General features: G+C 43.7%; 1 protein-coding gene across 1 annotated transcript; it reads right to left on the bottom strand.

Moving 5' to 3' along the window:
* Window positions 1-11,528: 11,528 nt before the first annotated feature.
* On the bottom strand, window positions 11,529-17,132 carry LOC130357381 (interleukin-23 subunit alpha-like). The gene is made up of 4 exons (XM_056560073.1): window positions 16,962-17,132; window positions 15,888-15,977; window positions 14,466-14,597; window positions 11,529-11,806 (listed from the first exon to the last, which is right to left on the bottom strand). Exons 1-4 carry the CDS (start codon window positions 17,130-17,132, stop codon window positions 11,645-11,647), a joined length of 555 nt encoding a protein of 184 aa, XP_056416048.1. The 3' UTR covers window positions 11,529-11,644.
* Window positions 17,133-24,034: the final 6,902 nt, after the last annotated feature.

The raw sequence follows: 24,034 nt of genomic DNA, 5'->3' as shown, positions 1-24,034 counted from the left end.
CATTCCCCCCCCCTGCTCCTCATTACCCCCCCTGCTCCTCATTACCCCCCCTGCTCCTCATTTACCCCTCTGCTCGTCATTACCCCCCTCTGCTCGTCATTACCCCCCCTGCTCGTCATTCCCCACCCTCTGCTCCTCATTACCCCCCCTGCTCGTCATTACCCCCCTGCTCGTCATTACCCCCCTGCTCGTCATTACCCCCACTCATCCTCCCCAGCTCATTGCTCCCCCCTCCTCCTGCTTTTTCTATTTTTCATATTTACTTACCTTGCCGCGCTCGGCAGGCTCAGGTAGCGTCGGGTCTCGTGGGCTGTGACGAGTGACGTCTCCTGCGGCTCCTCTGCACGGCGTCAGGGACGTCACTCGTCATTTCCTGCAGCGCTGGGGTGTAATGAAGAAAACTGTGCCCTGTAGCGGTGCGGCTGCCGGAAATGAGGAGTGACATCCCTGACATTGTGCAGAGAAGCCGCAGGAGACGTCACTCGTCACAGCCCACATGACCTGACGCATCACCTGAGCCTGCCTAGCGCGGCCAGGTAAGGAAAAATGAAATATAGAAAAAGCAGGAGGGGTCCGGGGCGGGCCCACAGCAGCCGCCGCTGGTCACTGTTTTAAAGTGGCCGCGGCCGGGCTATCGGGGGCCCCCCGCTACTAAGCAGCCCGCAGGGATGTCCGGAATGTGACGGGGCCCCCTGCGGGCACGGGGCCCGGAGCAGGTGCTCCATGAGCACCAATGATGATCCGGCCCTGAGCATGAATACAGATGTACATGTATATATCATTACTGTCCCTACTCACTCACTCCTATAAACACCCTGCCTAACACTGGAGGATGAGCCCCCACTTTAATCGCCGGCTGTCCGCCATAAGACCCTAGAGCACCCTGATAATCAGTCAAGGAATTGCCCTTATGATGATGCATCACCATTTTCAAATCTATAATAGTGAAAAAAAGTGCAAACAATATGCTCAAAAAGATATATACAATAATAACAGAGCTCCTCAATATGTTTCCCCTCATTGCTAATAATAAAAGGGTTCTTCAGGAGGTAATCATGGATAAAGTGCATACAAAGCAGGGGAAGTGTCCAAAGTGCATCCCTGCTAGTGAGGTGCACATAGATGCCGTGCCTCCCTGATACTGAGCGATTCTAACCAATATTATATAGTCCCGTTTTTAGGGGCGGGATTCATGATTAATCCCGAACAATACACACCTGCATGTCACCTCCGGTACGGATAAAAGGCCGTGCAGTGACTCCATTCTGGCACCATAGTGGAGATGCCCGATGTCATTTCTGGCACCCAATATGATGCGTAGAAACCGGCACGTGCATTCCACTGTATTCCAATGTGGTGTGCACCACCCGGAAGTCACGTCAGCGCTCTCTAATCTGTATCAAAGGCGCATCAGAGCGGAAATGACGTTGCTTTTCACCTAATGCTATATATGCAATATCATTTCCATCTAGAGTGCTTAAATATGTACGGTGGTGTCTAGCAGAGGAGTGATTATTATGGCATATATTAACCATGTATGTTTTTAATTTTATTGGCTTAATCTGACCAATCCGTTTGGGTAGGCACTAGTATTCTTTATATTTATATCTGTTTCACAAATGTATATATTTATAAATAGTGCTACATACATGCTAGTGTCCATCTATGAAATGCTTTAATGACCGCATGGATTATCTCTTTATAAATGGAGGTCATGTGATCACTTTCCTACACGTGATCTGTTAGTGGCTTTGTCCCTATATGAATCTACGTGCCGGTTGAGGGGTGGTGCGTTCCATCCTAGCATTAAGTGAAACGCACACGTCATTTCCGCTCTGATGCGCCTTTGATACAGAGCCGAGAGCGCTGACGTGCACTCCACATTGGGATACAGTAATCATGAATCCCGCCCCTAAACACGAGACTATATAATATTGGTTAGAATCGCTCAGTATCAGGGAGGCACGGCATCTATGTGCACCTCACTAGCAGGGATGCACTTTGGACACTTCCCCTGCTTTGTATGCACTTTATCCATGATTACCTCCTGAAGAACCCTTTTATTATTAACAATGAGGGGAAACACGTTGAGGAGCTATGTTTTTATTGTATATATCTTTTTGAGCACATTGTTTGCACTTTTTTTTCACTATTATAGATTTGTAAATGGTGATGCATCATCATTAGGGCAATTCCTTGACTGATTATCAGGGTGCTCTAGGGTCTTATGGCGGACAGCCGGTGATTGAAGTGTCTGTGGAGAGAAAAGGAGCAAGACCGACGGACGGCGCCTCGTGTATTACCCGGGGGTAAAGTACTGGTGAGTGGGGGGCGACCCCGCGGAGATTATAGATGGCTGCTCACCTGGTGATAGTAGTAATGCACATGTAACCCACAATCAAGTTGGGGTACTGTTAGTGTGAGCCGCTGCTGAGTCAAAGGGTTGCAGGAGTAGACAGTGTCGTCCTGAGGTAAGTAGTAGAAGCAAGGCAGGAAAAAACCCTTGAAGTCGGCGCTTCTGACTAAGCTCTGATTGGCCGGTGGTTGTGATGACGTATAGTGGGCGGTGCTTTAAGCGGAAACAGGGTTTTCTGTTTGGGCGGATGGTGGGCGTAACTTGTCACGCTGTTGGCGGGGAGAGTGACTGCAGCATATGGTCCTTTGGCAGGGTAGTAACTGTCGCCTCAGTCATGAGCAGGAAGCTCTACTGGCACGTTTCTGCGGCTGCATGGACGCAGAATATGCTGCAGTCACTCTCCCCGCCAACAGCGTGACAAGTTACGCCCACCATCCGCCCAAACAGAAAACCCTGTTTCCGCTTAAAGCACCGCCCACTATACGTCATCACAACCACTGGCCAATCAGAGCTTAGTCAGCAGCGCCGACTTCAAGGGTTTTTTCCTGCCTTGCTTCTACTGGCGATTGAAGTGGGGGCTCATCCTCCAGTGTTAGGCAGGGTGATTATAGGAGTGAGTGAGTAGGGACAGAAATGATATATACATGTACATCTGTATTCATGCTGTTCTTCCACCAGAAGTAACTGCTGCCAGACAGTGTTTTACTCCTACGCCTTGCTGAAGAATGCTGCTGTTACGCCGAGCGCTCCGGGTCCCCGCTCCTCCCTGGAGCGCTCGCCACATCCTCGCTACTGCAGCGCCCCGGTCAGATCCACTGACCGGGTGCGCTGCGATACCGCCTCCAGCCGGGATGCGATTCGCGATGCGGGTGGCGCCCGCTCGCGATGCGCACCCCGGCTCCCGTACCTGACTCGCTCTCCGTCGGTCCTGTCCCGGCGCGCGCGGCCCCGCTCCCTAGGGCGCGCGCGCGCCGGGTCTCTGCGATTTAAAGGGCCACTGCGCCACTGATTGGCGCAGTTGTTCTAATTAGTGTGTTCACCTGTGCACTCCCTATGTATACCTCACTTCCCCTGCACTCCCTCGCCGGATCTTGTTGCCATTGTGCCAGTGAAAGCGTTTCCTTGTGTGTTCCTAGCCTGTGTTCCAGACCTCCTGCCGTTGCCCCTGACTACGATCCTTGCTGCCTGCCCCGACCTTCTGCTACGTCCGACCTTGCTCTTGTCTACTCCCTTGTACCGCGCCTATCTTCAGCAGTCAGAGAGGTTGAGCCGTTGCTAGTGGATACGACCTGGTTACTACCACCGCTGCAAGACCATCCCGCTTTGCGGCGGGCTCTGGTGAATACCAGTAGTAACTTAGAACCGGTCCACTAGCACGGTCCACGCCAATCCCTCTCTGGCACAGAGGATCCACCTCCTGCCAGCCGAATCGTGACAGTAGATCCGGCCATGGATCCCGCTGAAGTTCCACTGCCAGTTGTCGCCGACCTCACCACGGTGGTCGCCCAGCAGTCGCAACAGATAGCGCAACAAGGCCACCAGCTGTCTCAACTGACCGTGATGCTACAGCAGCTACTACCACAGCTTCAACAATCATCTCCTCCGCCTGCTCCTGCACCTCCTCCGCAGCGAGTGGCCGCTTCCGGCCTACGACTATCCTTGCCGGATAAATTTGATGGGGACTCTAAGTTTTGCCGTGGCTTTCTTTCACAATGTTCCCTGCACTTGGAGATGATGTCGGACCAGTTTCCTACTGAAAGGTCTAAGGTGGCTTTCGTAGTCAGCCTTCTGTCTGGGAAAGCTCTGTCATGGGCCACACCGCTCTGGGACCGCAATGACCCCGTCACTGCCTCTGTACACTCCTTCTTCTCGGAAATTCGAAGTGTCTTTGAGGAACCTGCCCAAGCCTCTTCTGCTGAGACTGCCCTGCTGAACCTGGTCCAGGGTAATTCTTCCGTTGGCGAGTACGCCATACAATTCCGTACTCTTGCTTCCGAATTATCCTGGAATAATGAGGCCCTCTGCGCGACCTTTAAAAAAGGCCTATCCAGCAACATTAAAGATGTTCTGGCCGCACGAGAAATTCCTGCTAACCTGCATGAACTCATTCATCTAGCCACTCGCATTGACATGCGTTTTTCCGAAAGGCGTCAGGAGCTCCGCCAGGATATGGACTTTGTTCGCACGAGGCGTTTTTTCTCCCCGGCTCCTCTCTCCTCTGGTCCTCTGCAATCCGTTCCTGTGCCTTCCGCCGTGGAGGCTATGCAAGTTGACCGGTCTCGCTTGACACCTCAAGAGAGGACACGACGCCGCATGGAGAATCTTTGCCTGTACTGTGCCGGTACCGAACACTTCCTGAAGGATTGTCCTATCCGTCCTCCCCGCCTGGAAAGACGTACGCTGACTCCGCACAAAGGTGAGACAGTTCTTGATGTCAACTCTGCTTCTCCACGCCTTACTGTGCCTGTGCGGATATCTGCCTCTACCTTCTCCTTCTCTACCATGGCCTTCTTGGATTCCGGATCTGCAGGAAATTTTATTTTGGCCTCTCTCATCAACAGGTTCAACATCCCGGTGACCAGTCTCGCCAGACCCCTCTACATCAATTGTGTTAACAATGAAAGATTGGACTGTACCGTACGTTACCGCACGGAGCCCCTCCTAATGTGCATCGGACCTCATCACGAAAAAATTGAGTTTTTGGTCCTCTCCAATTGCACTTCCGAAATTCTCCTTGGACTACCGTGGCTTCAACGCCATTCCCCAACCCTTGATTGGTCCACAGGAGAGATCAAGAGCTGGGGTACTTCTTGTTTCAAGGACTGTCTTAAACCGGTTCCCAGTACTCCCTGCCGTGACCCTGTGGTTCCCCCTGTAACCGGTCTCCCTAAGGCTTATATGGACTATGCTGACGTATTTTGCAAAAAACAAGCTGAGACTTTACCTCCTCACAGGCCTTATGACTGTCCTATTGACCTCCTCCCGGGCACTACTCCACCCCGGGGCAGAATTTATCCTCTGTCCGCCCCAGAGACTCTTGCTATGTCTGAATACATCCAGGAAAATTTAAAAAAGGGGTTTATCCGCAAATCCTCCTCTCCTGCCGGAGCTGGATTTTTCTTTGTGTCCAAAAAAGATGGCTCCCTACGTCCTTGCATTGATTACCGCGGACTTAATAAAATCACGGTAAAGAACCGCTACCCCCTACCTCTTATCTCAGAACTCTTTGATCGCCTTCAAGGTGCCCACATCTTTACCAAACTGGACTTAAGAGGTGCTTATAATCTCATCCGCATCAGGGAGGGGGACGAATGGAAAACTGCATTTAACACTAGAGATGGACACTTTGAGTATCTGGTCATGCCCTTTGGCCTGTGCAACGCCCCTGCCGTCTTCCAAGACTTTGTTAATGAAATTTTTCGTGATCTCTTATATTCCTGTGTTGTTGTGTATCTGGACGATATTCTGATTTTTTCTGCCAACTTAGAGGAACACCGCCAGCATGTCCGCATGGTTCTTCAGAGACTTCGAGACAATCAACTTTATGCCAAAATGGAGAAATGTCTGTTTGAATGTCAATCTCTTCCTTTCCTAGGATACTTGGTTTCTGGCCAGGGACTACAAATGGACCCAGATAAACTCTCTGCCGTCTTAGATTGGCCACGCCCCTCCGGACTCCGTGCTATCCAACGTTTTTTGGGGTTCGCCAATTATTACAGACAATTTATTCCTCATTTTTCCACTATTGTGGCTCGTATCGTGGCTTTAACCAAGAAGAATGCCAATCCTAAGTCCTGGTCTCCTCAAGCGGAAGACGCATTTAAACGGCTCAAGTCTGCCTTTTCTTCTGCTCCCGTGCTCTCCAGACCTGACCCATCCAAACCCTTCCTATTGGAGGTTGATGCCTCCTCAGTGGGAGCTGGAGCGGTCCTTCTACAAAAAAATTATTCCGGGCATGCTGTTACTTGTGGTTTTTTTTCTAGGACCTTCTCTCCGGCGGAGAGGAACTACTCCATCGGGGATCGAGAACTACTGGCCATTAAATTGGCACTTGAGGAATGGAGGCATCTGCTGGAGGGATCAAAATTTCCAGTTATCATTTACACCGACCACAAGAATCTCTCCTATCTCCAGTCTGCCCAACGGCTGAATCCTCGCCAGGCCAGGTGGTCTTTGTTCTTTGCCCGTTTTAACTTTGAAATTCATTTTCGCCCTGCCGATAAGAACATTAGGGCCGATGCTCTCTCTCGTTCCTCGGATGCTTCGGAAGTAGAGGTCTCTCCGCAACACATCATTCCTCCTGACTGTCTGATCTCCACTTCTCCAGCCTCCATCAGGCAAACTCCTCCAGGGAAGACCTTCGTTTCTCCACGCCAACGTCTCGGGATTCTCAAATGGGGTCACTCCTCCCACCTCGCTGGCCATGCGGGCATCAAAAAGTCTTTGCAACTCATCTCTCGCTTCTATTGGTGGCCGACTCTGGAGACGGATGTTGTTGATTTTGTGCGGGCCTGTACTGTCTGTGCCCGGGATAAGACTCCTCGCCAGAAGCCTGCTGGTCTCCTTCATCCTCTGCCTGTCCCCGAACAGCCTTGGTCTCTGATTGGTATGGACTTTATTACAGACTTACCCCCATCCCGTGGCAACACTGTTGTTTGGGTGGTCGTTGATCGATTTTCCAAGATGGCACATTTTATTCCTCTTCCTGGTCTTCCTTCAGCGCCTCAGTTGGCAAAACAATTTTTTGTACACATTTTTCGTCTTCACGGTTTGCCCACGCAGATCGTCTCGGATAGAGGCGTCCAATTCGTGTCAAAATTCTGGAGGGCTCTCTGTAAACAACTCAAGATTAAATTAAACTTCTCTTCTGCTTATCATCCTCAATCCAATGGGCAAGTAGAAAGAATTAACCAGGTCCTGGGTGACTATTTACGGCATTTTGTTTCCTCCCGCCAGGATGACTGGGCAGATCTTCTACCATGGGCCGAATTCTCGTACAACTTCAGAGTCTCTGAATCTTCTTCTAAATCCCCATTTTTCGTGGTGTACGGCCGTCACCCTCTTCCCCCCCTCCCTACTCCCTTGCCCTCTGGTTTGCCCGCTGTGGATGAAGTGACTCGTGATCTTTCCACCATATGGAAAGAGACCCAAAATTCTCTTTTACAGGCTTCATCTCGCATGAAAAAGTTTGCCGATAAGAAAAGAAGAGCTCCCCCCATTTTTTCTCCCGGAGACAAGGTATGGCTCTCCGCTAAATATGTCCGCTTCCGTGTCCCCAGCTACAAACTGGGACCACGCTATCTTGGTCCTTTCAAAATCTTGTGCCAAATTAATCCTGTCTCTTACAAACTTCTTCTTCCTCCTTCTCTTCGTATTCCTAATGCCTTTCATGTCTCTCTTCTTAAACCACTCATCATCAACCGTTTCTCTCCCAAACTTGTTTCTCCCACTCCTGTTTCCGGTTCCTCTGACGTCTTCTCCGTAAAGGAGATACTGGCCTCCAAGACGGTCAGAGGGAAAAAAATTTTTTTGGTCGATTGGGAGGGCTGTGGTCCTGAAGAGAGATCCTGGGAACCTGAGGACAACATCCTAGACAAAAGTCTGGTCCTCAGGTTCTCAGGCTCCAAGAAGAGGGGGAGACCCAAGGGGGGTACTGTTACGCCGAGCGCTCCGGGTCCCCGCTCCTCCCCGGAGCGCTCGCCACATCCTCGCTACTGCAGCGCCCCGGTCAGATCCACTGACCGGGTGCGCTGCGATACCGCCTCCAGCCGGGATGCGATTCGCGATGCGGGTGGCGCCCGCTCGCGATGCGCACCCCGGCTCCCGTACCTGACTCGCTCTCCGTCGGTCCTGTCCCGGCGCGCGCGGCCCCGCTCCCTAGGGCGCGCGCGCGCCGGGTCTCTGCGATTTAAAGGGCCACTGCGCCACTGATTGGCGCAGTTGTTCTAATTAGTGTGTTCACCTGTGCACTCCCTATGTATACCTCACTTCCCCTGCACTCCCTCGCCGGATCTTGTTGCCATTGTGCCAGTGAAAGCGTTTCCTTGTGTGTTCCTAGCCTGTGTTCCAGACCTCCTGCCGTTGCCCCTGACTACGATCCTTGCTGCCTGCCCCGACCTTCTGCTACGTCCGACCTTGCTCTTGTCTACTCCCTTGTACCGCGCCTATCTTCAGCAGTCAGAGAGGTTGAGCCGTTGCTAGTGGATACGACCTGGTTACTACCGCCGCTGCAAGACCATCCCGCTTTGCGGCGGGCTCTGGTGAATACCAGTAGTAACTTAGAACCGGTCCACTAGCACGGTCCACGCCAATCCCTCTCTGGCACAGAGGATCCACCTCCTGCCAGCCGAATCGTGACAGCTGCCTCTTCAAAAACTGTGAGTAAACTCCCTGACCATTTAAATTGCCCTTTTTCCTGGTATATGTATATATGTATATTGCATACACTCTGATTTATTCGTTTCTGTGTATTGTATTGAATTCTCAGATATGTGAAAGTGCCCTAGGGGTCCACTTACCCCATATATAGGAACATTTCACTGGATTGAGAATTCTTTATCATTTGGGGATATACATATGGCTTCAAGTTGCATTTACGCACCTTACATTTCTTGTGTGGCATACTGGCCCTCGCTTCTTGCACATTGGTGTATTTTTTTTATATTTTAATGTAATATTATTAAAAGTTATATCTTAAAAGTGTATTGTGATAAAAAAAATGTGGTTAGCCATACCCATATTCCATACCCATAACGTTCAATAAGACTCAATTAGTTAATTCATTTTTTTTAATGGACTTAATAATAATAACAACATAAAACAGCACAATATTCCAGATTACAATAAAAATAAAAAAAATATGAATTCTGGACAAACCAAATAAATAATAATATATGAAATAATTATCTTTAAAATAATAATAAAATTAATAATATATAAATATTAAATAAATACATAAATAAATACATAAACATAATCAATGTGCATAACCTTTTACCTGTTACAATACAGATATCCAGATAGCACCTACTTATCACAGATCAAATACAAAATGTAGACAATAAATCAATAATCCAAAGGTCTTGGTAGGACGGGTTATTCACAGTCTTTCCACAACATAATCATTGACAAATAGTTGTACTTAGCAAATCTTGACAAACATTCTTATTATGAATGACTTTCTGGTATAACAGCTTGTATGGGTAGGTTTACACAGGTAAAATACTTCCCCAAAAATACTGTGTCCATGTACCATTGACTTCACTGGGGAATGGTCAAAAAGCATGTGCTGTTCAAAGCGGTTCCACTTGCTAGCCCACGTTAAAATTATTTAAAAAATAAATAACTCATTGAAAGCCACATCAAATTCATCACCAAAAACTGCACGGCAGAGTCCATGCTGATTTTGAGGTGCTTTTCCCCCCCCCATTTTTTTTGCCCATGTGAACATACTCTTAGTATACCTCCATTCGGCCTTAAAGGGGTACTCCAGTGGAAAACTTTTTTTTTTTGTAAATCAACTGGTGCCAGAAAGATAAACAGATTTGTAAATTACTTCTATTAAAAAATCTTAATCCTTCCAGTACTTTTTAGGGGCTATATACTACAGAGGAAATGGTTTTCTTTTTTGATTTCTCTCATGTCATGACCACAGTGCTCTCTGCTGACCTCTGTTGTCAATTTTTGGAACTGTCCAGAGCTGGAGAAAATCCACATAGCAAACATATGCTGCTCTGGACAGTTCCTAAAATGGATAGCAGAGGTCAGCAGAGAGCACTGTGGTCGTGACATAAGAGAAATCCAAAAAGAAAAGCATTTCCTCTGTAGTATACAGCCCATAAAATGTATCGGAAGGATTAAGATTTTTTTAATAGAAGTCATTTACAAATCTGTTTAACTTCCTCCGCCTCTGTGTGACGTCACGCTCCTCCCCCTCAATGCAAGTCTATCAGAGGGTCGTGACAGCTGTCACGCCCCCTCCCATAGGCTTGCATTGAGGGGGCGGAGCGTGATGTCACACAGGGGCGGAGCTGTGACGTCACTATCCTCCGTCCTTGTGATCGCCAGTAATCAGACCTGGAGCGAACACGCTCTGGGGACTGATTCTAACGGGGTGCGGCGTGGAAGATCACGGGGGTCCCCAGCGGCGGGACCCCCGTGATCAGGTATCTTATCCCCTATCCTTTGGATAGGGGATAAGATGTCTTAGCGCTGGAGTACCCCTTTAAAGAGATTAACCAGAATTTAAAACATAAATAAATAAAAAATCAGCTTTCTTCGAACAGTGCCACGCTTGTCTACAGGTCATGTCTGGTATTGCAGGTCAGCCACATTCACTATAGGGCAACTGGGCTGCAATACCGGACACAATCCATGGGAAGGTGTGAATGAAGTAGGCAGACATGTTTATTTTTTTATTCCTGGATGCCTCCAGCTGTTGCAAAACTACAAACCCCAGCGTGCCCGGACAGCCGAAGGCTGTCCAGGCATGCTGGGGTTTGTAGTTTTGAAACAGCTGGAGCCACACTGGTTGGGAAAAAAAAATAAAAAATTTCCACAACTAATGCTAGTGGAGAATTAAAATCACCCATTGAAATAAATGGGATCCATTCATTTTTAGTTTTATTTCAGTTCTGTTCCTCGGACGGATCAGAGGAACGGAAATGAAAAATACTGATGTGATCACAGCCTCAAAATGACCGGACTGTTCAGACATAGAACATATTTAAAGGTGTACTCCGCTGGAAAACTTTTTTTTTTTTTTTACCAGATTTGTAAATCACTTCTTTTAAAAAATCTTAATCCTTCCAGTACTTATCAGCTGCTGTATGCTCCACAGGAAGTTCTTTTCTTTTTGAATTTATTTTCTGTCTGACCACAGTGCTCTCTGCTGACACCTCTGTCCATGTCAAGAACTGTCCAGAGCAGGACAGGTTTGCTACGGGGATTTGCTCCTACTCTGGACAGTTCCTAAAATGGACAGAGGTGTCAGCAGAGAGCACTGTGGTCAGACAGAAAAGAAATTAAAAAAGAAAAGTGGAGCATACAGCAAGCTGATAAGTACTGGAGGTCTTAATATTTTTTTTTAAAACAAGTAATTTGCAAATCTGTTTAACTTTCTGGCACCAGTTGATTTAAAATAAAATGTTTTCCACGCGGATGTGATAACAGGTGCACACGCTGCAAATAAGTATAATATATAAATACTTGTCAGCCTGCATTGAAGGCATTAATCATTCCATTAAATATATAATATTTAGTTACATTATAAATAGTGTGGACCACGTGCTAGTGCATTGGGTGTATTATGTGATCGGCCGGGTTCCCCAGTGAAAAGACTCGGGCGATGAGGATGCTGACCGATAATAGAGGAGAGCCGACCTTCATTCTCAAAAATTCCTCTGTCACCTCCTTGGGCGCGGGTAGATGTGTGGCTTTATAGTTACAGGCCTGATGGGAAAATACAAGCTATGATTTCTGTACTGAACAAAGACAAAACACCGGAAAATAAACCGTTCATTTTCTATGTATTCCCCTGATCAAAACCATCTTTTTATTTACTATTTATATATATATATATATATATATATATATATATATATTTATATATAGTGCTACAATGTTTATAGCGCAGGAATGGAGATAGGAGGTTCCCTATAGAAAGAGCCGCACAATCTGTTCCTATAACCATCTGTCGCTGCCTGTCTTTTTATGGTACATTAACAATGTGTTAAAGGGGTACTCCGGTGGGAAACTTTTTTTTTTTTTTTTTTTTTAAATCAACTGGTGCCAGAAAGTTAAACAGATTTGTAAATTACTTCTATTAAAAAATCTTAATCCTTCCAGTACTTATTAGCTGCTGAATACTACAGAGGAAATAGTTTTCTTTTTGGAACACAGAGCTCTCTGCTGAATCACGAGCACAGTGCTCTCTGCTGACATCTCTGTCCATTTTAAGAACTGTCCAGAGTAGGAGAAAATCCCCATAGAAAACATAGGCTGCTCTGGACTGTTCCTAAAATGGACAGAGATGTCAGCAGAGAACACTGTGCTCGTGATTCAGCAGAGAGCTCTGTGTTCCGAAAAGAAAAGAATTTCCTCTGTAGTATTCAGCAGCTAATAAGTACTGGAAGGATTAAGATTTTTTAATAGAAGTAATTTACAAATCTGTTTAACTTTCTGGCACCAGTTGATTAAAAAAATAATAATAATAATTTCCACCGGAGTACCTTTTTAATCACTTTATCTGTCCTATTATTTAGTCACCTGTTCATGTTACTCAGTATCATAAGGTATAGGAATCACTGGGTCAAAGGGGTTATTCGGGATTAGAAAAACAACCGATTTCTTTTGGAAACAGCACCACACCTGTCCTGAGGTTGTGTGTGGTATTGCAGCTCAGTTCCAATGAAGTAAATAGAGCCAAGTTGTATTACCACACACAACCTGAAAAGGTGGGGTGCTGTTTTTGGAAGAGATTAGCACTGTGTTTCTATTCCTGGATATACCCTTTAAAGGGGTACTCTGGTGGAAAACAAATGTTTTTTTTTTTTAAATCAACTGGTGCCAGAAAGTTAAACATATTTGTAAAAATCTTAATCCTTCCACTACTGATTAGCTGCTGTATGCTCCACAGGAAGTTGTGTAGTTCTCCAGAGTAATTTGCAAACGTGTAAAATTTTCTGGCACCAGTTGATTTGAAAATGTTTTTTCACCTGAGTTCCCCTTTAACAGTCATAATAGAAGCTACGAGTCCTGGTAGCTAAAATATGAAGATGTAAATTGTATTGGGGATGTCCATTAAAAAGGGCTTTGGAAAACATACACCCAGGTTACTTAGGCTGGGTTCACATATATCAGGTGTCCGGCACAGTTTCCCTGCGGCGTGAATCAGAGGGAAACTGATGCTAGAACTGATCCCATTCATTTGAATGGGACAGTTCACAATCATCCAGTGTCTCAATTTTGATGCCAGATGGTTAGACACGCCGTAGGGCACCGGACAGGGGAACACAGCTTGCAGCATTCCCCTGTCCACTGTCCAGAAACAATGAATGCTGGATGCCATACAACTGATGACAACTTGTCATCAGTTGTGGCATCAGTTGCGTCCAGATCTAGTCTGAGTTCATCTATTCCGGATGCCGGACATATGTGAACCCAGCCTTAGGCTGGGTTCACACCACGTTTTTCAAATACGGTAACCTTATACGGTTTTCCGCAAAAAAACGTATATGACCGTATCCAAAACCGTATGCATAGAGAATGTATTGTAAACCGTATTCCAAATGTTGTGTACGGTTGCATCCGTTTTGCCTCGGATACGGTTTTGCCGATTTTTCAACTGTAGGCAAAAACGCTGTCGACCACGTTTTTGCCTCCGGTTGGAAAACCGCATGCGAACAGTATGCGGTTCTTTTAACATTGTTGTCTATGAGAACCGTACACAGAATTTCAGAATACGGTTGCACGCGGTTTTTCTAATCCGTTTTTGGAGTTGACACATGCGCAGATTGGAATTTCAATAGAACAATAATAACTTTATTAAATTGCTGGAAAACTAATTCCAACAAAATAGCAAAACCGTTGGCAAAAACTGATGCAAACGGATAGAACCGTACGGGGAAAAGCCGTATACGTTTTAATTTGGAGTCATACGGTTGTATACGGTTGCATGCGGTTTTTGCCATACGTTTTTTAGCGGAAAACCGTATACGGTAACTGTATTTGAAAAACGTGGTGTGAACCCAGCCTTACTGAGCTAAATGTGAAAAGTGAACCATGTCTAGAGAAAGGATAAGAATAAAAAATCATTGTTTAATGGAAATGTTCAGAATGTTTTTCATTTTGCCAGTTTCCTTGCAAGACACAGTGTGGCCACTAGATGTCATTGTTTGTTTAGAAAGCATCAAGGAGAGCCACATTGTATGAGGAACTGTTGTACTCTCCGGTTGGACCACAGGCAAAAAGTATTAGTGGTAAATTTGTTTATCTTGAAAATGAACAAGACAAATGATGTGTGAGAACAGAATCCATGGATTAAATCCAGGGCTTCAGAATACAAATGTAGTACGATATAGTAATGTCATTTCCTTCTTATTCTGCTTACCTCCAGTCTGGTCAGAATATCTGCGATAGCCGCTCTCACATTAGTAAAATGTTCATTTTGACTGCTCTTTGTTAGGTGAGATAAAGCAGCTTTGTAATATGACAAAATATGGGCGATCCGTTCCAGGCAAGTCTGTAAAAGATTAAACAGATAATTCAATATCTTTCATTATATCTATTTAAAGGGGTACTCCGCTGCTCAGCGTTTGGAACATACTGTTCAGAACGCTGGAGCCAGTGCCAGGAGCTTGTGATGTCATAGCCCCGCCCCTTCATTATGTCACACCCCACCCCTTCAATGCAAGTTTATAGGAGGGGGCATGATGGCTGTCACACCCCGCCCCCTCAATGCAAGTCTATGTGAGGGGGCGTGGCATAATGAAGGGGAGGGGCCCTGACGTTACAAGCTCCTGTTCCCGAACGCAGGAGCTGGCACCAGGAGCTTGTAACGTCATGACCCCTCCCCTTCATTAGGTCACGCCCTGCCCCCTCAATGCAAGTTTATGGGAGGGGGCGTGACGCAGTCACGCCCCCTCCCATAGACTTGCATTGAGGGGTCGGAGTGTGACGTCACGAGCCCCCGGCTCCAGCGTAAACCGTAAACCTTTAATTTCTATTGATCTATCTAATTTCTATCTGTCTACCTACCTACCTATCCATCATATTCTAATATATATCTATTCATCATAGTTCTAACATTTATCTATGTAGCTTATATCTGTCTGTCTGTCATCTTATAGTTCTGGATTGTGTTGTTGTATATACAGATGTAGCAGAGCTGGGCTTAGCATTGAAAACACTAATCACAAAAGTAACCGTTTGATGACAACATCAGCTCCTATATATATAAAAAAAAAAACGAAATAAAAACAAGAAAGCTCAAAACGTTCCTAGGGGACATATAAACTTTCAACTAGAAGGTGTATTTTCCCAGTGTTCTCTAAACCTACAAGTAGTGATGTGAAGATACTGGTGGATATTCCTCGTCTTGTATGTGCAGTAAGTGGACTTTCTTAGAATGCGGTGCCAGGTGTCTAGTTCCGGCTTGGTCTGGGATAGGAATGTCGCAGCGCTGTGTGATGTTTTCACGGAATAACACTTTACTGTCACTCCGATGAGTCCCCTGAAAGGCTCGTGCTTCCTGCACTCCATTGTGCATTGCTTGTTGTGGGAAATTTTACAGTATCAAGAAAATACTGATGTCATTTTTGATGGGAACATCCCATCCACTAACACTAAGGCACGCCCCAGGTGAGGTCACAGGAAGCCTGCGCAGAACATACATTTTAGGAATATTCCTTCATCCATCAAAGGAGATGCCTCTGCTGACTATAGGCCATGGGCACCCATCATATCTATTATACACCTAGCTGGCACAGTGCGGCCAACCCACTGGACCCTCAGACCGCAGAACCTCACTTACCTCTGGATTTGAATGGAGATCCCTCGGTCCACAGCGATGGTTGCACTCAATTCTGGGAATGTCATCAAGAACTGTATTATCTGTGGAATTCTGTACGAGTCAAGAGAAAGGAATAATACTTATTTATTAATTATTTATTCCATAATATAAAAAAAAAAACTGAATCGAATGACCTATTACAGAATATGTTCAGTGGATAGATGACATTAAGTGGATGATACACAATGTTAATCTATAACAGTGGTCTCCAACCTGCGGACCTCCAGATGTTGCAAAACTACAACTCCCAGCATGCTGGGAGTTGTAGTTTTGCAACATCTGGGGGTCCGCAGGTTGGAGACCACTAGTCTATAATGTAAAATAATATCAGGGATAACTTAGGATGGTGTCAGTTGCTACGACCCATCAAAATGTTAAAACAAGTTAAAAATTCAGTTCTGATTCAGGTCTACAGAGCAATTTTATTTTTTACATTATTTTGTAGCGCTTTCGAAATAGTAATATTATGTTATTGTGTTTATAATGGCTTTAATTGAATTCAATTTAATTTAAATTCAGTTTAAGGGCTGACCTACAGGAAAACCATAAAGGATTATAGAGATCTTAATTCCTAAGATTCCTAAATTCCTAATTCCCAATGAGGTCACCTTATCGCGGTGGGATGGTCCAAACTATTTGGCCAAATGGTAAGCAAAGTACCTCAATTTTTTTTGCATCGTAGCAATATAGCATTTCATGTTTTATCTGTATCTTTGTGATAGCAGTGTGCTGCTGTATCCTCCTGTTTATATATGTATATATATATATATATATATATATATATATATATATATATATATAATCTATGGAATGCAGATACTGATAAGGCTGATGTGAACACATTTACACTGGTTATTTCAATCATAATAACCTGTACAAGGGAATCCAATATAACAATAAAAAAATCATAGATGTATACTTTTTTTTCCCTAAAAGAGTGGGAATAAAGGTAGAATTATTAGTTTTAGTTATTAGTTATACATTCCATAGAAATAAATGTATGCTATTATTTAGAAATAAAGCTGCGGTTCTTACCATAGAATCATAAATCTTCTGTGCCTGCTCGTAGAGTTTGTGTGTCAGATGCTTGAGTTCATTCCATTGACAATTTTTGGAGTGGTTTCTATGTAAAGGACTAGAGACTCCCATGTCTAGGTGTTGGACCATGAAAATGGCCACTAAAAGCATCAGGATCCTAGAAGGCATCTTCGGTGTGTTCAGGACAGGCTGTGGAGGTCTCCTGTACAGTTCACCAGTTGTAAATACTGAGCCTTACTTTCTACATATATATATGCTGCTCTTCTGACTCAGACTTTGGATAGGGGCATCCCCATTTGTATGTACCTGAGTTGTGGGGCAGGCCCAGTGCTCATACATGAAGGGTTTGGTGACAATATGCCCAGCACTCAAAGACACACAGAGAGAGGGAGGGCGGCTGAATCACTAACTTGTCAGATGGGGACACTTTTAGTTGTTATTGAATTGCTCAACATGCAGAAATTCCATCTATGTCCCTCTAAATCGAGCTCAGTTTCATTCTGTTGTTCACTTCAGGGACAAACCTGTGGCCGCCTCTTCTGTACAGTCCCCTCCATTAGTGGAAGAACAGATGACAGAACAAAAAGTCAATATTTAACTTCATTTAATGAAAAATTAGTATTTTGCTTTAAGTAATATAGAATTGGATGCAGTAAACTGAACTAAACATAGAAATGAGTGAGAACTGTAGTATAAAATATTAAACTAGTGACAATAGAAGACAAAAACAGGCGTCCTGCACTCACCGCTTCAGCTCTCGTTATACGGCTCCCATCTCGGGCTGCTCCTCCGGATAGGTGGACAGAGGTGGCGTGGGGCAATCAGAGACGACTGCCGCGGTTTCACGCATAGGTATGCGTGAAACCGTATGGAGGCCAGTAGAAGCACATACCTATGCGTGAAACCGCTGGCAGTCACCTCTGAGTGCCCCACGCCACCTTTGTCCACCGAGACGACTGCCGGCGGTTTCACGCATAGGTACGGTTTCACTCAGAGACGACTGCAGGCGGTTTCACGCATAGGTATGCGCTTCTTCCGCTGGACAAAGGCAGACCGGTGGACAAAGGAATGCGCTTCTTCCGGTGGACAAAGGTGGACCAAGGTGGCATGGGGTACTCAGAGACGACTGCCGCGGTTTCATGCATAGGTATGCGCTTCTTCCGGCCTCCTTCGGAGGCCGGAAGAAGCACGTACCTATGCATGAAACCGTATGGAGGCCGGAAGCAGCGCATACCTATGTGTGAAACCGCTGGCAGTCGCCTCTGAGTGCCCCACGCCACCTTTGTCCACCGATCCGGAGGAGCAACCCGAGATGGGAGCCGTATAACCAGAGCTGAAGCGGTGAGTGCAGGACGCCTTTTTTTTTGTCTTCTATTGTCACTATATTGATTGCTACATATCTGTCCTAGCACCACCATACCTGGTTTCCTACCTGGGTCGTACCTTTTCCATCTCGTGGAGCTGCGTGGATAAGGTATCGGTGCCACTTGTCTTTTTATTTTATTTTAAAATATTATACTGAAAATCATTTTGACCACTGAATATGTAGCTTAAGTAGGGTTCAATAACAAAGAAATAAGCCAGAATAATCTGCATACTATGGAGGTCCTAGGTTCAAGGTACTGAGGCAAGATACCTAGTGTGTACCATTGTGCCACACTACTATACATACCAGGTCCAGAGATTTGGACTAATGGATACTAGACCAGAACCCTAAATAAATACAGACCCCAAAGCACCAAAGCAGGCACCCTAACGAAATAGAGACCCCAGAGGACATTGGGGGAAATTTATCAATACTGTTGGATTCGCTGTCGGTGGCATTTTAGACACACAAGAAAAAAATTTCGGACAAATTATTCATTTGGTGCACGCACTTTGGTAAATTTCACGTTGTTTGCCAGACTTTGTCTACAACTCATTTTTCACCAATTTATTGTGCGCCATAAAGGTCATTACATATTTTGTCTAGACACTTAATGTATGTGTCAGAAACTAGAATTCATAGGTGGGTTAGAACGGAAAACTAAGACTTACAGCCACAGAGGTTATATACTTATGGTATATTGGAGCAATTGCCCCTTGCAACCAATACAGTTACGGGGTTAAAATAAAAAGACTCTAAAAAATGAAAGATGGAATTTGGTTGCTTACCATGGGCAGCACCTCTGTACTGCTTTTAATATGGAACAGGGCACAAACAAGTATAAAGCAGCAAAGTAACTTCTACCATGGTGTAAGTAGTCAACATAAAGTTGGAGGAGCACTTTAAGATCACCGGTGGCGGATCAGTGGCTGACTTTCTGATTTCGGTGGAGATTGCAAGTTTAAAAAAATAAAAATAAAAAAAAAGTTCCATCGTTTCCAATTCATAATTGAGGATTGTACTGAATTTCCACAGCACTGTGGATTTATTGAGGATTTTTACCTACTGTAAATGTATTTGAAATAAATCTGCAGCGTATCCACAACATAAACCCAAATACTTTAGATTTCAAATCTGCGCCGTAGATCAATTTCCACATGGATTTTGTGGGACATTTTTGCACAGGTGATTTTTTCCCTGCATGGTAATATTGTGTGGAAAATGCCTGGACGCCCCTGGAATGTAAATGTATAGATGTCTATATAGGTGCACACGTTATGGGTGTTTGTAACGGGGAATTTTTCTGCAATTTTCTGACATAAAAAAATGAACACTACTATGAAGTGTATATTACTATGGTGTATATGTATACTGCATGCCATATATATTTGGCATTTTGATGGATTTTTTTTTGTAAGATTTTATATTTGATTAATGTTTAAACACTTGATTGGATGTGTCACATGACTGGGTATATAAACCCCTTACTTGATGATTGTCACTATGAACAAGGCTCTATTATTGAGCGGAAACATTGCTGGAGATATTTGGTGAATAAACGCACACATTTTGCATGAATTTCTGGAATGCTGCGCCATTGTTTGCTGGATTATCTAAATAGGAATGTGCACCTGTTACCTTTGTTGGGAGTGCTGCAATTACTTTTGGTGTATAAATATATATATATATGTGTATATAAATAAATGATTATTATTATTAGAGATGAGCGAACTTACAGTAAATTCGATTCATCACGAACTTCTCGGCTCGGCGGTTGATGACTTTTCCTGCATAAATTAGTTCAGCTTTCCGGTGCTCCCGTGGGCTGGAAAAGGTGGATACAGTCCTAGGAGACTCTTTCCTGTAAGTTCGCTCATCTCTAATTATTATCATTATTGTTATTATATATTTATTTATTTTTATTTATTTTTAAGCAAATGAAGTAAATTATTTTCGTGTTATCCTTGGTCATTCATAGCATTTCTAACAAAACCATAACAACTAGGATGGTTTTTTTTTCTCCCCCAAAAGCAACCCAAAGAATTTTGAGAGATACCACAGACCTATAAAGGGACTGTCTAATTTGCATCGGGGGATCCAACACTTTTGATGGCATGGCAGACTGATTCTGGTCATCAATAAATATCAGAACCATGACAGAAAGGGGGGAATGGTGATTTGAAGCGTAGCGGTGTAGTATAAGGTCTGGCAGTGATGTCCAGGAATGTGGTCAGACTTGTTATCAGGTAAACACTCCGATGGCCAAGACAAGCACATTGAATTCCCATGTCCGTCCTGGGCCATCTCATTATTCATGGAGTCATTAAGGAAATTACATGGCTGGAAGTTTTATTACATACTGGGAGGAGAGGAGCGATCACACTGGATTTCCCACGTCATATTCCATTTCTGAATCAAATAATAAAGGCAGCTTGTAACTCAGTGTGGTCAACAGGGAGGATGGATGACATCATTGTGACATCATAGTGACATCATAGTGACATCATTGTGACATTGTGACCTCATTGTGACATCATTGTGACATCATTGTGATCCTATGTCTCCTACGGCTACATACATTTCCAATAGAGGTCACTGTGGAATCCAGCATTGTAGGGGGATTCTGTAAATGTAGGGGGGTCTGTATGTGTGATAGAAGAATATAAATGTAGGGGGTCTGTATGTGTGATAGAAGAATATAAATGTAGGGGAGTCTGTATGTGTGATAGAAGAATATAAATGTAGGGGGGGTCTGTATGTGTGATAGAAGAATATAAATGTAGGGGAGTCTGTATGTGTGATAGAAGAATATAAATGTAGGGGGGTCTGTATGTGTGATAGAAGAATATAAATGTAGGGGGTCTGTATGTGTGATAGAAGAATATAAATGTAGGGGGGTCTGTATGTGTGATAGAAGAATATAAATGTAGGGGAGTCTGTATGTGTGATAGAAGAATATAAATGTAGGGGAGTCTGTATGTGTGATAGAAGAATATAAATGTAGGGGGGTCTGTATGTGTGATAGAAGAATATAAATGTAGGGGGGTCTGTATGTGTGATAGAAGAATATAAATGTAGGGGGGTCTGTATGTGTGATAGAAGAATATAAATGTAGGGGGGTCTGTATGTGTGATAGAAGAATATAAATGTAGGGGAGTCTGTATGTGTGATAGAAGAATATAAATGTAGGGGGGTCTGTATGTGTGATAGAAGAATATAAATGTAGGGGAGTCTGTATGTGTGATAGAAGAATATAAATGTAGGGGAGTCTGTATGTGTGATAGAAGAATATAAATGTAGGGGGGTCTGTATGTGTGATAGAAGAATATAAATGTAGGGGGGTCTGTATGTGTGATAGAAGAATATAAATGTAGGGGAGTCTGTATGTGTGATAGAAGAATATAAATGTAGGGGAGTCTGTATGTGTGATAGAAGAATATAAATGTAGGGGAGTCTGTATGTGTGATAGAAGAATATAAATGTAGGGGGGTCTGTATGTGTGATAGAAGAATATAAATGTAGGGGGGTCTGTATGTGTGATAGAAGAATATACATGTAGGGGAGTCTGTATGTGTGATAGAAGAATATAAATGTAGGGGGGTCTGTATGTGTGATAGAAGAATATAAATGTAGGGGGGTCTGTATGTGTGATAGAAGAATATACATGTAGGGGAGTCTGTATGTGTGATAGAAGAATATAAATGTAGGGGGGTCTGTATGTGTGATAGAAGAATATAAATGTAGAGGAGTCTGTATGTGTGATAGAAGAATATAAATGTAGGGGAGTCTGTATGTGTGATAGAAGAATATAAATGTAGGGGGGTCTGTATGTGTGATAGAAGAATATAAATGTAGGGGGGTCTGTATGTGTGATAGAAGAATATAAATGTAGGGGGGTCTGTATGTGTGATAGAAGAATATAAATGTAGGGGGGTCTGTATGTGTGATAGAAGAATATAAATGTAGGGGGGTCTGTATGTGTGATAGAAGAATATAAATGTAGGGGGGTCTGTATGTGTGATAGAAGAATATAAATGTAGGGGAGTCTGTATGTGTGATAGAAGAATATAAATGTAGGGGGGTCTGTATGTGTGATAGAAGAATATAAATGTAGGGGGGTCTGTATGTGTGATAGAAGAATATAAATGTAGGGGAGTCTGTATGTGTGATAGAAGAATATAAATGTAGGGGAGTCTGTATGTGTGATAGAAGAATATAAATGTAGGGGAGTCTGTATGTGTGATAGAAGAATATAAATGTAGGGGGGTATGTATGTGTGATAGAAGAATATAAATGTAGAGGAGTCTGTATGTGTGATAGAAGAATATAAATGTAGGGGAGTCTGTATGTGTGATAGAAGAATATAAATGTAGGGGAGTCTGTATGTGTGATAGAAGAATATAAATGTAGGGGAGTCTGTATGTGTGATAGAAGAATATAAATGTAGGGGAGTCTGTATGTGTGATAGAAGAATATAAATGTAGGGGGGTCTGTATGTGTGATAGAAGAATATAAATGTAGGGGGGTCTGTATGTGTGATAGAAGAATATAAATGTAGGGGGGTCTGTATGTGTGATAGAAGAATATAAATGTAGGGGGTCTGTATGTGTGATAGAAGAATATAAATGTAGGGGAGTCTGTATGTGTGATAGAAGAATATAAATGTAGGGGAGTCTGTATGTGTGATAGAAGAATATAAATGTAGGGGAGTCTGTATGTGTGATAGAAGAATATAAATGTAGGGGGGTCTGTATGTGTGATAGCAGAATATAAATGTAGGGGGGTCTGTATGTGTGATAGAAGAATATAAATGTAGGGGGGTCTGTGTGATAGAAGAATATAAATGTAGGGGAGTCTGTATGTTTGATAGAAGAATATAAATGTAGGGGAGTCTGTATGTGTGATAGAAGAATATAAATGTAGGGGGGTCTGTATGTGTGATAGAGAATATAAATGTAGAGGGGTCTGTATGTGTGATAGAAGAATATAAATGTAGGGGAGTCTGTATGTGTGATAGAAGAATATAAATGTAGGGGAGTCTGTATGTGTGATAGAAGAATATAAATGTAGGGGGGTCTGTATGTGTGATAGAAGAATATAAATGTAGGGGAGTCTGTATGTGTGATAGAAGAATATAAATGTAGGGGAGTCTGTATGTGTGATAGAAGAATATAAATGTAGGGGAGTCTGTATGTGTGATAGAAGAATATAAATGTAGGGGAGTCTGTATGTGTGATAGAAGAATATAAATGTAGGGGAGTCTGTATGTGTGATAGAAGAATATAAATGTAGGGGAGACTGTATGTGTGATAGAAGAATATAAATGTAGGGGAGTCTGTATGTGTGATAGAAGAATATAAATGTAGGGGAGTCTGTATGTGTGATAGAAGAATATAAATGTAGGGGAGTCTGTATGTGTGATAGAAGAATATAAATGTAGGGGGGTCTGTATGTGTGATAGAAGAATATAAATGTAGGGGGGTCTGTATGTGTGATAGAAGAATATAAATGTAGGGGGGTCTGTATGTGTGATAGAAGAATATAAATGTAGAGGAGCCTGTATGTGTGATAGAAGAATATAAATGTAGGGGAGTCTGTATGTGTGATAGAGAATATAAATGTAGGGGGGTCTGTATGTGTGATAGAAGAATATAAATGTAGGGGGGTCTGTATGTGTGATAGAAGAATATAAATGTAGGGGAGT

The sequence above is a fragment of the Hyla sarda genome, chromosome 2 (genome assembly GCF_029499605.1).
Source record: "Hyla sarda isolate aHylSar1 chromosome 2, aHylSar1.hap1, whole genome shotgun sequence".
In the NCBI taxonomy this organism is placed as follows: Eukaryota; Metazoa; Chordata; class Amphibia; order Anura; family Hylidae; genus Hyla; species Hyla sarda.
This window is presented reverse-complemented; position numbering and strand designations above follow the sequence as displayed.

Excerpts from the sequence above, each read along its gene's own strand:
- LOC130357381 (XM_056560073.1), bottom strand. The coding sequence starts at position 17,132 with ATGCCTTCTAGGATCCTGATGCTTTTAGTGGCCATTTTCATGGTCCAA. Across the intron at positions 15,978-16,961 it reads AGAAGATTTATGATTCTATG|AATTCCACAGATAATACAGT; the intron begins GTAAGAACCGCA and ends TGACTCGTACAG. Across the intron at positions 11,807-14,465 it reads ATATTCTGACCAGACTGGAG|GCCTGTAACTATAAAGCCAC; the intron begins GTAAGCAGAATA and ends TTTTCCCATCAG.